This window comes from Pongo pygmaeus, chromosome 16 (genome assembly GCF_028885625.2).
Source record: "Pongo pygmaeus isolate AG05252 chromosome 16, NHGRI_mPonPyg2-v2.0_pri, whole genome shotgun sequence".
Taxonomy (NCBI): Eukaryota; Metazoa; Chordata; class Mammalia; order Primates; family Hominidae; genus Pongo; species Pongo pygmaeus.
This window is the reverse complement of record NC_072389.2, coordinates 63,364,398-63,378,867: the sequence shown is the minus strand read 5'-3', so window position 1 is coordinate 63,378,867 and position 14,470 is coordinate 63,364,398. Positions and strand designations below refer to the sequence as shown.

The following is a 14,470-nucleotide window of genomic DNA, read 5'->3' as shown; positions in this document are numbered from 1 at the left end:
GGAGGGTAAACATGGACATAGGGAGAAACCTAATAGACATTGGGAGCCTTCAAAAGGAGGGAGAGTGAGAGGGGGCTGAGGATTGAAAACTACCTGTTGGGTACCACGTTGACTATTCTGGTGATGGGCACACTAGAAGCCCAAGGCTCATAGTTATGCAATATATCCATGTAACAAATCTGCACATAAACCCCTTGAATCTATTCGAAAAATTGCATTTTAGAAAGAGCACTTTGACTACAAATGGATAATCAGTTAGAGACAACAAATTCTTGCTTAATTTCTCCCCATAAAGGATAGATTTCACTTTGACTACAAATGGATAATCAGTTAGAGAGAGCAAATACCTGCTTAATTTCTCCCCATAAAGGGTAGCCTTCAACTGGAGTATTTGGGAAGGAAACAAAAGGGTTATCTCATGACCACTTTTGAGCAATGAAAAAGTGGGTGGCTGCTTCTCTCTCTGAATTGGAAATTTCTCCCACCACTCTTCATTCTGTTCCACTCAAGGCCCACAGCTGGATGTTATTGCACAATTATGCAATACTAGTTTGATTCACAAGAGTCTTGATGTTGTTTCCTTTACAACACTATCCATTATTTCCTGCCATGGTACCCAATGGAGCCATTGTCTCTGACCACAAATCCTATGCCTTGACCCTTTTACGATGGCAGGGCCTAATTATGATGATAAATAATAATCCTTACTATGAGCTATGGAACACTTTTTACCTGTTACATTATCGCTAATGTTATAGAAGCCCTAAAGAAAAGTATTGTTTTTTCCATTTTGAGTATTTTTAACCTGTATTCAAATCCTCTTCTCCTCTCACGTCTACAAGCTCTTTGTGATGAAGGAAGGATCAAAGCTTGTTTTTCGTTTACTTAGGGAGAAATGGAAGTTAATTTGTATTGCCTTAGATTTTTCTCTGTAGCAAGTGTTGATTTTACTGATTTTATATAAGGAGAAAAAAATGTCCATGTTTTAAGCTGAATTCTGATATTAAAATGGACTTACGATATATTAGCATATAGAAAAGGTTAAAAACTACCCAGGTCATATATAATTTTCCATTTCACCCTCTTCCAGTTTCACGTGTTAAAGAATAGAATACAAATACACAAAGATATTGATTCAGATCCTAAGATTTTGCCTTGAATCAGCTTGATCTGGTTTATTGTCATTAACAAATGCATAGAGTGAAATCTGAAGTATTCTTGTTCCATCAGAATAAGAGTGAGGGGTGATTTGCTCTGCCCACCCAACAACAACCAGGGCTTGCTTGTTAGTGGGACCTGAATTGATTATGACAGGAGGTCAGGAAGTCAGCTTCACAAGGAACCTCTTTAAGAGGTTGAAGCTGAAAAGGACCTCATGGATCCCTAAGGCTGATCTTCTGATTTTACAGAGAAGGTCCAGAGAAGTAAACTAACTTTTGTTATGATCATGTAGTGGAATAGTCATAGAGCTAAGCTATCTTCATGACAGACTCAGGAACATAATCTAACTTCTTAGAAACTACCAGCAGACTTCTGGGAAGAAAAGCATCAGTACACTTCATACTAACATACAGTTTCAGCATTTGTATAGGCATTTATAGAGTTTGTCATCATAGTTATAAAATGTTGGATGAGGTCTGTTCAACGTCAACATGATGGGAATCTGCTACAGTACATACATAATGGAATAGTTCAATGTAATCATCTCATTTTTTAATACTGTGCTCATCAAAGGATTGCCAGCTCCTTGAAAGGTAATTCTGTCTACAAATTAGGGATTGGAAGATGACCTTCATTCACTGAATTGTGTTACAGATTTTTATGCTATTGAATAAAATCATTTTTATTGTTACTAGGTATATAAAATTTGCTAGTGTTCTTAGTGTTATAATTGGAAGCTATTTGACGTCCATATTTGACAAATTTCTCAATTTCTGGCACATTTCAGATTCTTCTGATTTTATCACTGTTTACAGATTGCTTAGTCATACTCTAGTTTATATTAATATATAGGATGTGCCAATGCGAGATATTTTTATGAGACTAAAAATTCCGTCAGTTTCTTTCAGGCAACTATAAAATCTGATTTAAGAAGTAATGTTTGCCTTGAATGAATTATCCAAATAATTAAATTTTTCTAATTAACTAAGTATTGCTCTCTCTTCTGTGTAGTTTGATAAGGCCCCATCAAAAAACATAGAACAGTGGCTCAGTAGTTCATAAATATAGTAGAGGCTTATTGTACTATTGATCTCTAGGAACAAAGGCTTTTCTTAATATAATTATAGAAATGGCTCAATGCACACATACTCAGTAAAATTTAATTCACAGCTCAGCCAAATTCATAGCATAATGAAGTATTTAATTGTAAGATTTTTATATTTTTCATAAGTTGGAAACTACTCTTTGGTCATTAAAAGCACCCAGGTATCAAAACTCATCAGAAAAGTTACCTTTCACTGGGTCTTAAAATAATTCCCCTTTAAGAGCAATATCTGTTAGTCTGCATTTCACCTTCTGAGTGAAAGGGAAAAGAGACAGAGATCAAAAGTCCTACACATGTGACTTAGTATTTGATCTCTCATCTCTTCTTTAGTTTAGTTTTCTCCATCATAGTTGTGTTCTCACCTATTGACCTACAATGTGGTATCCAGAACATTTTCTGGTGTCCTCATCAAATGCAGTCCTTTTTTATGCTAAGTCTGAGCACTCTCTCTAATCCCTCATATTTGCTAAGAAGATCCAAAACCATTCATACCCTACAATGGAGTATCTGAATTTGGGTGGAGACTTTTTATATCAGGCTGTTGAGCTTACAGCACAAAGCTGGAGAAATGAAGGAAACAACCTTTTAAGTCATCCTGCCATACTGAGACAGCATTGTTAGCATAAAAGATGGAAAATTGACTTTAACTTTTTTCTAGGCAGGGAGGAGTACTCATTCTGTATCATCTGAGGTATAGATGAGAGGGAGAATTAACACTGTCTCCACTTTGAGTTGGCTCTGCCTAGATGAAAGGGAGAGAGGCGCTCTCTCCCTTTCATCTATAGGTGGAATAGGTGAGTCCTGGGCTCACTTATTCCAGGGAATGTTTCTCTGTAGTGTTCCCTTTATAACAAGTTTCCATGTGTTCTGTGTTGATATTCACAAAAGAGTTGTCATTGGGGTTTTTTCTTTATTTTTTACCCCATTTTTGATTGTTCTTGAGATTATACTCTAATTCTGTGATTTGTGATTATCCACCTAAATCCAACACCTTCCTCAAAAGAGTCATTAATACGTTTTTATGGGTAAAGAACTTGAAGTCTGAAGACCCAGATCCAAGTCCAGGAGCCTCAATCAGTGGTACCACTTTGGACTTAACCTCTCTGTGCCATATTTTCTCTGTTTATAAAATGCTGATAATGATAGTTGCTTTATTTTTTCATAGAGTTTTGAGTGTAAAATGAGATAAGGATGTGAAAATTATAAGGCTCTACAGAAATTCTAATAATGTTTTCATTCTTTTTTTTAACAATTTTAAAGTATTAAAAATACAGATCAGATTCTCCTACACTATATACTCCTTTCAGGACAATTAGTAGAGTTATTAGAGAGACAAAAAATAAATAAAAATGAAGGCAGACAACTGTGAAGCAACCATAGGGCATCATAATACACGTGGACTCCCCTTTACGCTCCTGATCTTGCTACTCAGAGTGTGGTCTATGGATCAGAAGCATGAGCCTCAGCTGGGAGCATGTAGAAATGCAGACTCTCTGGTCTCATCCTAGACCTGTTGATTCAGAATCTGTATATTCACAAGATCTCCAGTTGCTTAGTGTGCACATTCTAGTTTGAGAATCACCATATAGCATCCCATATAGCACTGGTAGCATTCAAGATGATTCTCTACAGTAAGCAAGTAAACTTTTTTTTTAAATTTTAATTACTTGGTTTGAAGAATATTAGAAGAAAATATTACCAGCCCATGAAACCTGTTATTTTAGATTTTAGATTTTCCTTAAGACTAACAGGTAGCTATTTACATATTTTTAACATGTGAGTTAATTTAACAGAAATTAAGTAAATGATAGAGCATATGATACTTGGAAATGGCAAAAATTATGAAGGTGGCTTTTATAACTGGTCTTATGGTAACCCTGATTTAGAAGTTCAGTGGGATTCATAGTAGGGTCTTAGTAGCTGTGAATGACTTCTGGGGTGCTGTTAGCCCTAGCTGAAGGTGCCCACAGAAGGCTTAGCTCTTGTGTTTGTCAGGCACCCCACATCAGACTAGGGGTGTCATCTTTTACCATCCACGTGAAAATGCAAACTGAGATTACAAGGTCTAGGGCCCTTTATTTTAGTTCTGGATTACCTGTGCAGGTTTGTTACACAGGTAAACGTGTGCCATGGTGGTTTGCTGCACCTGTCAACCCATCACCTAGGTATTAAGCCCAGCATGCATTAGCTATTTATCCTGATGTTCTGCCTTCCCCCACCCCTCCCCAGAAAGGCGCCAGTGTCTGTTGTTCCCCTTCTGTGTCCATGTGTGTTCAGCTCCCCCAATACATGAAAACATGTGATGTTCGGTTTTCTGTTCCTGTGTGTGTTACTTCCTGTGTTAATGGCTTCCAGCTCCATCTATTGTCCCTGGAAAGGTCATGATCCCATTTCTTTTTATGGCTGCATAGTATTCCTTGATGTATATATACGACATTCTCTTTATCCAGTCTATCATTGATGGGGATTTGGGTTGATTCCATGTCTTTGCTATTGTGAATAGTGCTTCAATGAACATACGCATGCATGTATCTTTATAACAGAATGATTTATATTCCTTTGGGTATATACTCAGTAATGGGATTGCTGGGTAAAATGGTATTTCTGGTTCTAGGTCTTTGAGGAATTGCCACACTGTCTTCCACAATGGTTCAACTAATTTACATTCCCACCAACAGTGGGAATGTAAACAAAGTGGGAAATAGGAACAGTGTTCCTATTTTTCCACACCTTTGCCAGCACCTGTTGTTTCTTGACTTTTTAATAATTGCCATTCTGAGTGGTGTGAGATGGTTTCTCATTGTGGTTTAGATTGCATTTCTCTAATGATCATTGATGATGAGCTTTTTTTCATGTTTGTTGGTTGCATGACTTCTTTTGAGAAGTGTCTGTTCATGTACTTTTGTCCACTTTTTAATGGGGTTATTTTTTTCTTGTAAATTTGTTTAAATTCCTTGTAGATTCTGGATATTAGACCTTTGTCAGATGCATAGATTGCAAAAAATTTCTCCCATTCTTTAGGCTGTTCATTTTGATAGTTCCTTTTGCTGTGCAGAAATTCTTTTGTTTAATTAGATCCAAATTGTCAATTTTTGCTTTTGTTGCGATTGCTTTTGACATTTTCATCATGAAATCTTTGACTGCGCCCATGTCCTAAATGGTATGGCCTAGATTTTCTGCTAGAGTTTTTATAGTTTTGGGTTTTACACTTAAGTCTTTAATTCATCTTGAGGTAATTTTTGTATAAGATGTAAGGAAGGGGTCCAGTTTCAATTTTCTGCATATTGCTAGCTAGTTTTCCCAGCACCATTTATTATATAGGGAATCCTTTCCCCATTGTTTGTTTTTGTCAGGTTTGTCAAAGATCAGATGGTTGTACATGTGTGGTCTTATTTCTGATTTCTCTATTCTGTTCCATTGGTCTATGTGTCTGTTTTTGTACCAGTACCATGTTGTTTTGGTTACTGTAGCCTTGTAGTATAGTTTGAAGTCAGGTAGCGTGATGCCTCTAGCTTTGTTCTTTTTGCTTAGGATTGTCTTGGCTATATGGGCTCTTTAGGTTCCATATGAAATTTATTTTTTCTAATTCTGTGAAGAATGTCAATGATAGTTTAATGAGAATAGCATTGAATTTTTAAATTACTTTGGGCATTATAGCCATTTTCATGGTATTGATTCTTCCTATCCATGAGCATGGAATGTTTTTCCATTTGTTTTTATCCTCTCTGATTTCCCTGATTCGTGGTTTGTAGTTCTCCTTGAAGAGGTCCTTCACTTCCTTTATTAGCTGTATTTCTTAGGTACTTTATTCTGTTTGTAGCAATAATGAATGGGAATTTCTTCATGATTTAGCTCTCTGCTTATCTATTGTTGGTGTATAGGAATGGTTGTGATTTTTGCACATCGATTCTGTATCCTGAGACTTAGGTGAAGTTGCTTATCAGCTTTTAAGAAGCTTTTGTGCTGAGACAATGGAGTTTTCTATATATAGGACCACGTCATCTGCAAACAGAGACAGTTTTACTTCCTCTCTTCCTATTTGAATGCCATTTCTTTCTTTCTCTTGCCTGAGAAAGAACTGGCCAGAACTTCCAATACTGTGTTGAATAGGAGTGGTGAGAGAGGGCATCCTTGTCTGGTGCTAGTTTTCAAGGGGAATGCTTCCAGCTTTTGCCTGTTCAGTATGATACTGGCTGTGAGTTTGCCATAAATGACTTTTAATTATTTTGAGGTATGTTCCATCAATGCCTCTACTTTATTGAGAGTTTTTAACATGAAGGAATGTTGAATTTTATTGAAAGTAGGCTCCTTTCTTTGTCCCTTCAACTCAGTGCTCTTTTGGGAAGAGTTCAAGCACAAAAATAGCCTCTATTTTTTAATTTACTACTTAGACTAACCGTAGGGACTAGAATATTCTGTCTCTTTCCCTGTGTTAGCCTGTAGCTAAATGTTTTTCAAATATGTGAACAGTTTATCCAAGAGAGTTTTAATTCCTCATAACTCAGTTTCTCTTGAGACACAATTATGGAGTCAAACTCAATTCCTCATGAGGTCAGACTTTTAAGATTTTTGTCTACATTTTCTTCCCTTTCACTTTTTTCAGTAACTTGTGATATTATTTAAGTAAAACAACTAAATTTCTAAGCATCATAAAATGTGTAGGGGGAAATGGTTTATGAATTGCCATGCCGTGCTTGTGTAGTTGCCTTGTGAGTTTTTTCTGAACCATTCCAGGTTCCTACCTGTGCTGCTAAAATAAACACGTGTGCTCTTCTGTTCATCTTCCCATTTTTTTCCTCAGCCCCACTTGCTCTCTATCTTGACATTACTCTCTGATTCTGTGGTCTGTGACTATCCACCTGAACCCATCACCTTAACCAACTTAGAGAGTTCAGTTGCAGAAGATTTTCTTGCAAATGAAACTCTAGCTTATTGATCAGTGGTGTTGCTCCTCATGAAAAACCTTTTCAAAGATTTATAAATTGAAGAAGCATGGTAACTTGTAGTCTTGTAAAGAATGATATCCAGAAGATTCTTCAGTTATCTGCATACAAAGCTAAATAGTTAATTTGATGTTTAAAGTATTATTCAGACTTCATACTGTCATCCTATGGACAGTTGGAACATCTTCGCTATTTTTTCTTGTAATAGATATTTTAAAATAATTTCATACAGTTGTAGAATCCAGCCTACTTCTGAATTTCTTCCATTTAAAATATGCATAAAACAAAGTCAAGAGATAAGTAGCAGATTGGGGAAAAATCCTTTCAATATTATGACAGAGGCCTAATTTCCTTAATATCCACAGAGCTCTTCAAATGGCTAAAAAGAATAACCCAATAGAAAAATAGCAAACAATATAAGCATGAAAAGATGTTCACTCTATCATTAAACATAAAGCAAAACAAGTTGCGGTTTTCTAGCAATCAGATTAGCTGAAATGAAAATGTTGGAAAAACCTCAGTGTTAAAGAGTAGGAAAAATAGCATGTTGTTGAAGTTATGAATTGTTAAACTTTTCTGAAGGGTGATTTGGCAATATTTTTGAAAATGTGAAATGTACATACACTTAGATCAAGAAACTCCACAGATATGAAAAGATATATACGTAATGATAGTCTTTGCAGCATTATTTATAATAGCCTAAACTGAAAGTGACTCCTGTGTCCCTTAGGAGGGTTTACAGTAGTAACATTGTTTATTAAGCCCATGGAATAACCTGCAGCCACTAAAAAGACATCCTAGCTTTATGGGGGGGGGGGGGCGGGGGGGAAAGGGAAAAACAAAATATAAAAGACTGAATAATATCCCATTTGTATATAAAAAAAGAGGAGGATAAAAGGATCCTATAAATACTTGTATGTGAATAAAAGTTCCTTGAAAAGAGAAAACAGATAATTATGGAAAGAGGGGGTAGAGATCAGAGATCCAGAGGATAGAGAGTGACACTGGGAGAGTAAGAGAGAGAGAGAGAGGCCAAGACTTTAATTATTTAAAAAATAAATAATTTTGAATATGTCAAAACAATTTTGTGTGATAAATGTGATTTAGGTGTGTTGAGAGACAGTGATAAACAGTCTGATTCATATCGCTTCTCTTTTCCCAACCCACACAGTCCTCCTGTCCCCACCTTCATTTCCACCCATAATAGTTATGCTTTCATGAATATTAGCTGAGTGTTTTCACTTGCCTTAGGGGACTGCTTTTGAGAGAGAAAACAAGTATCAGTGAAGTGGCCTAAGGGCTGGCAGTGGAGGGAAAAATAAAGACTTTGCCCAGTATTTAAAATGAAAAGCTATCTGCTAAAAATGAGCCATTCTTTGGTAATTTTAACCAACCATTTAAAATAATTCAGATAAGAGCAATGACATTTTCCTAAAGAAGAATTCGGTTTGGACTTCCTGTATAATTATTTCAGTTGCCTATTACTCCTGTAAGGAAAACAAGGTTATTAAGTTTTTCCCAAGCTCTTTTTCTTTTAGCCCCTAGGACATTCTCATTTCTATGTCTAGTTTGGGGGCAGACGCTTTGGATTATTGATGGAGTTCTTTTTAGAAATGGACTTTTACCTTCTTTAAATAGCCCTGGACATGCCTATGTCTCATCACTACCCAGGAAGTACATTTTGACACCTGGATTGAGTTATGAAATATATCTTTTACTCCTCACTTTTTCCAACTGCCGAGCATTTTAAATTTGCCCAGTAGCATTTTACTTAGTTTATTTTAATACTTCAGAAAGTTATTTAAAGGTTTGTTGGCTCAGTTTTTAAATCAAACAACTGTTCTACATGTTATTTTAATATTTTAACATAAAATTCAGTTTTTACATATTTTTCAGCTGTCCCCTCTGCCACCCTAAGGACGTCTCGTATCATAAATTTGTCCTTCATTTTGCCTTAGAGATCCTTTCCTCAGTACTGCATTTGGGTGTCTGAGAGATATATCCAGAGATATGCTATGTCCAGTGTTAGGCTTCTGCCAGCTTTCATGCACGGTTGAGTAGGATGTTTTTTCAAGTTTATTTCTGTTTCTTGTTTTTTTTTTTTTTTTGCAGCCACCAAAGTTCTCCCTTTGCACTTTTTTTCCTAATCTAAACTTTCTGAGAGTGACCATGCTTTTTTCTTTCAGATGGAGACTATTTTACCTTTACAAGACATGAACCCATTGGAGTGTGTGGACAGATCATCCCAGTGAGTGTATCTCCTCGCACCTCATATTTATTTTCATTTGACCCAGTTCTCTTAAAGACACATAAAACATGGTCCTCAGCGATGTGTGTTTTCCATTACTGGAGGAAAAAAAACTGAGCTCATGTTGTTGACATATCTTTAACAGCCTCCCTGCAAATGCTTATTTGAACAGGTTAATAGGGTTTCAGCTCCGTTACCAGGAGTTGAATTCTCAAGTCATGGAATTCTCATGATTAAAATAAGCAAAGCACAGTGTATTAATAACCTGCCCTTGGTTATTATGTCCATTCTGCTTATGGAAAATTAATACTTTGTTATAGTTGTTTATTTTTTAGAACTGTGACTCACCATCCTTCCAGGCATATTATTTTATATGATCTTTTAATCCCATTCTTTCCCACTGTTTCTTTTCACAAGAATCTAGATAGAAGATGCTACAGAAGACACAGCAGTACAGTTAACGTCACAGTCATAATTGAAACCATGCCGAGCTGTTATGTGTCTTGTAAAGAGAAATAGATGTAGTGCTTAGTGTTTGGATTGGAACATTAAACACTGTCCCTTTCTTCCTCTCTGTCTCTCATACACACCCTTGGTACAATACAAAACATGACCGAAGCTTTTAACAGTACTAGCTAATAGTTCTGGCAGGGATTTCAAGGGGATGCTCAAAGTACTCTTTTTCTTTTTTCAAAATATAGTAGTATAACTCAAGATAATCTTTGGCATTGGGAACCAAAGATGTGTGGAAGATATAATATTTGTTTGAATAATTGATGAATCCCAGGTTACTGTGAAATTTATTAGAGGATGCCAAGGGAAAATGAGAGGTTTGATTTAAGTTCTCTTGCTCCTAAAGGCCCTGGGGAAATCCTACTTGGACCAGCTCTGGGATGAGGTCTGTCACCTTCCTCGTAGGATTCAAACTTGCTTTTCTTGCCCTTGCCCAGACTCTCAACTCTGCAGCTTCACTGACAGGACAAGAGCTGCTTGTCAGCCAGCTCTGGCTCAATTACTGCACTTTAAGATTTATACACTGTAGATGGAATTAAAACATTACTGCGGACTCCCAAGTTTATAAACAACTAAGGGGAAAAGAAATTGGGTGTTTGGTGAAGGCAAGACACTTGTATATTTTTGCAAGCTTGCCAGAGCCAGTGAGAAGCCTTGAAGGATGGCAGCTGAGATGCTTCAGGCAGAAACACATTGTGGTCAAGGGCTGAAGCCAGGGGATGAGGATTTCTGTTTTCTTTCTTAATGAAATTATCAATGACACCTGATAGTACTGAGGCTCATGCCTGAGCTTATGACAATACAAGCTTAATATCCTTTTAAAATCAGTTTAAACCATTTTAGACCCCAACCTCATCTACTCATGTAAATGTACTGTAGTCTCCAATAGCTTCTTTTACAGTGGAAAAGAGACAAATGAAAATTTTTGCATACTCATCAGTATATGCAGTTTATTTTTTGTAATCATATATGTTTGTGACAATGCATGTATCTAAAGAAAAAGTACTGCCTTGAAATACACATTGACTTAACTACAACTCAGTTAGAATTTTCTAGTTTTTTCATGTTGAAGAGCTTTCATACCAGTGTGAAAATTGTGATGTAAAAATCTCAGATGCAAGAAAAGTTTTCATATACGAGAACTTATTGGAACCAAAGCCTAATTAAAAAATACATAAAAACAACAGTGACAAAAAAAGCAAAACAAAGAAGTAACAAAACTCCCTTTTCACAGTGGGATTTCTTTTGGTGGGTAGTTAGAATATAGTAATTGGTTGGTCAGAGAGAAAAGGAGAGATTTCCAAGGTCAGTGCTATTCTATTCTTAATGAAGTAATTGAAAATCCAAACATCTGTGCTTTGTAGTGGACAAGATTTATGTTGAGGACTAGTTTGAGAAATATGAGAAGTCACAGCTTGAAAACAAAGTAGTGGAGGAATATTTTTCCATCTATCAACTTTGAGTTTTTTCCTTTCAGTGGAACTTCCCCCTGCTGATGTTTGCCTGGAAAATTGCTCCAGCTTTGTGCTGTGGCAATACAGTAGTTATTAAGCCAGCAGAGCAAACACCACTCAGTGCACTCTACATGGGAGCCCTCATCAAGGAGGTAAGAGAAACTGACTTTGGGAGTGCTTCTGACTCCCCTTACAGCTGGAGCCTACTAGAGCATATCTCATTTAACATGATGCATCAGCTTTCATCAGCCACGTTTCCTCCTGTTCTGTTTTCTTAGGCTGGCTTTCCTCCCGGGGTCATCAATATTTTGCCAGGATATGGGCCAACGGCTGGGGCAGCAATAGCTTCTCACATTGGCATAGACAAGATTGCATTCACAGGGTCTACTGAGGTAGGTATCTGAAAAACTAGGGCTTGAGGAACAGTCTTGCAAATGAGTTGAGGGGTTACAAAAACAGTAAAACTAGTACCCATAGGCTAGACACCAAAAGGGCAGTGAGTACCCAAGCCCACAAAGGATAACATTGGTGTCATAGAACACTGGTGGATGTGAAAGCAAAGGCACCAGGGACCATTTGACCCCACAGACCTCTGAGCATTTTTGTGATACCATCTGTGTAAGAAGTATCCCAGAATGTGGGGTTCTAGACACTTTGTTGAATAGTGGCAGAAGCAAGTTAAGAAGCTGGAAATCTAAACTAGTCTCTGGTAAGGATAAGAATGGAGACACAAGCTTTCCCTTCTCATTGTTTGGACAGGTCCTGTAGGTGCAATTGGCAACTCACTATGCCCCATGAACCTTAAGAGATGATACAGAGCAGGGCTTAGCACATTTTTTTTCTGTGTAGGGCCCGATAGTAAATGTAAATTTTGCAGGCAATGTGGTCTCTGTTGCAACTACTCAGCCATGCCATAGTATCACCAAACAGTCATAGAGTGTGGCTATGTACCAATTAAAGTTTATTTATAGACATGGAAATTGGAATTTTTACATAATTTTTATGGATTACAAATACTAATCTTTCTATTGTTTCTAGACATTTAAACATGCAAAAACTGTTTTTAGCTTGTAGGCCATACCAAAACACCAGGGTACATTTGACCCATGGGCCATAGTTGACAGATCCCTGTTACAGAGTCACAAGTCACCTTAGGAAGATTTATAAATGTTACTCAAATATCTTTGATCCAGGTAACAGATGATAAGAAAGTCTGATTCATTGTTTCAAGTAGAACCTTACAGATGACATCATCATTGAACAAAGGATGTCTGCAGGTCTAGAACAGTGCTATCTAATAGAATGAGAGCAACATTTGTCATTTAAAATAGGCTAGTAGCCACATTAAAAAATAAGTGAAATTAATTTTAATAACTTTATATGTTGAAATATTTTGAAAATACTGGATTAATCACTATAAGTTATTAATACAATATTTTGCATTCTCTTTTTCATATGCATTCTTTGAAATATGGTATTATGTGTTTTACATTGACAGCACATCTCTTCAGACTAGCCACATTTCAAGTTCTCCATTGCCATGCGTGCTACCGTATTGGACAGCACAGATCTAGAAACGTTTTATCAGTTGATACAGAGTTAATTATACTTGGTTAAACTGACTCACAGTAGTAAATTTAATAAAAGATTTATTAATAAAAAAGATTTATTAATAAACTTGAATATTAATTCAGTTAGATTACTGAGTTTTGTGTTTGTCAAGAGTTAACCTTGTTCCCAAACATTTCATTCTAGTTGTATTTGTTACTGTAATTTTGCAGTTTAATGAAATATTTAAACCAAAATGTGAGTATGAAAGGGAATTATTCTAAGTTTAATGCTTTGAAAATATTTGCTAAAGGCTAGATGCTAAGAAAAACTAAAGATGCAATAAATTTCAGACAACTGTAAAAGACTGGGGAAAAATATAAACCTTGATAGAATGGGCACCTGGAATTGCTTTGCAAATGTTTTTAAGTCCTTACTTTAATCAGAAGAGACAGGTGGACCCATAATTAAGAAAAGATCTTAGTTCTATATCAAAAGACTGGAGAATGAATATACGTATTTTTAAAACTAAAATGAAATATTTAAAGTATCTTTTTCTGCTTTAACATTTTTCTGTTGACCAACCAATGGTCCTGATTGAGTCAGTCAAGAGGCTTCTATTGTGTAATTTGTTTGTTTGTTTGTTTGAGATGGAGTTTCACTCTTTTGCCCAGGCTGGATTGAAGTGGCACAATCTCGGCTCACAGCAACCTCTGCCCCCCAGGTTCAAACGATTCTCCTGCCTCAGCCTCCCAAGTAGCTGGGATTATAGGCACCCACCACCATGCCTGGCTAATTTTCATATTTTTTAGTAGAGACGGGGGTTTTGCCATGTTGGCCAAGCTGGTCTTGAACTCCTGTCCTCAGGTGATTCACCTGCCTTGGCCTACCAAAGTGCTAGGATTACAGGCATGAGCCATGGTGTCCGGCCTATTGTATAACTTTTTAAATTAAAAATGACAGCATAATATGTCAAACAAGAGATAACACCTTGTCATGTTAGTACCTACATCTCCGGCATTTATTTTTAACAGCTGCATAGAATACTCTTGCATCAGTATATCATCATTTAATCCTCTGTTAATGTACACTTGAGGGTGTTTTTTTCCACTTATTTTTCCTATTAAACAGACTACTGAAATAAAAACCTTTGGAGACCCAAGAAAAATTTTACTTGTAAATCTTTAACTGTATACACATATGTATATACGTATACACACACGTATATATATACACACATATTAGATGCTCAGTTGGATATGGTTCTAGAAGTGGAATTGCAAAATAAAAACATATTTATAACTTGCTTACCAAGAAGGCCTTAGAGTAATGGTTTCATTTATAAGAGGTTAGGTATGTTAATCTTTTGTTTGTTGTAGAATTTGAAAATATGATTGTTCTTTGCTTTTTAAACAGTTGTTTGCCATGTGCAGATTTTAAATTCACATCTAGTCTTTCTCTGACAGCTTCTGGATTTCCTGTCATTTTTGAACAAACC

At 36.4% G+C, this 14,470-nt stretch overlaps 1 protein-coding gene across 2 annotated transcripts in view; it reads left to right on the top strand.

The window, feature by feature from the left end:
- ALDH1A2 (aldehyde dehydrogenase 1 family member A2) overlaps nucleotides 1-14,470 on the top strand; it is a 118,959-nt gene that overhangs the window by 66,147 nt on the left and 38,342 nt on the right. For both annotated transcript variants that reach the window (XM_054449996.2, XM_054449998.2), the window contains 3 exons: nucleotides 9,396-9,457; nucleotides 11,448-11,576; nucleotides 11,703-11,816. In XM_054449996.2, the coding sequence (XP_054305971.1) occupies nucleotides 9,396-9,457; nucleotides 11,448-11,576; nucleotides 11,703-11,816 (305 nt within the window). The remainder of the gene's footprint in view (nucleotides 1-9,395; nucleotides 9,458-11,447; nucleotides 11,577-11,702; nucleotides 11,817-14,470) is intronic.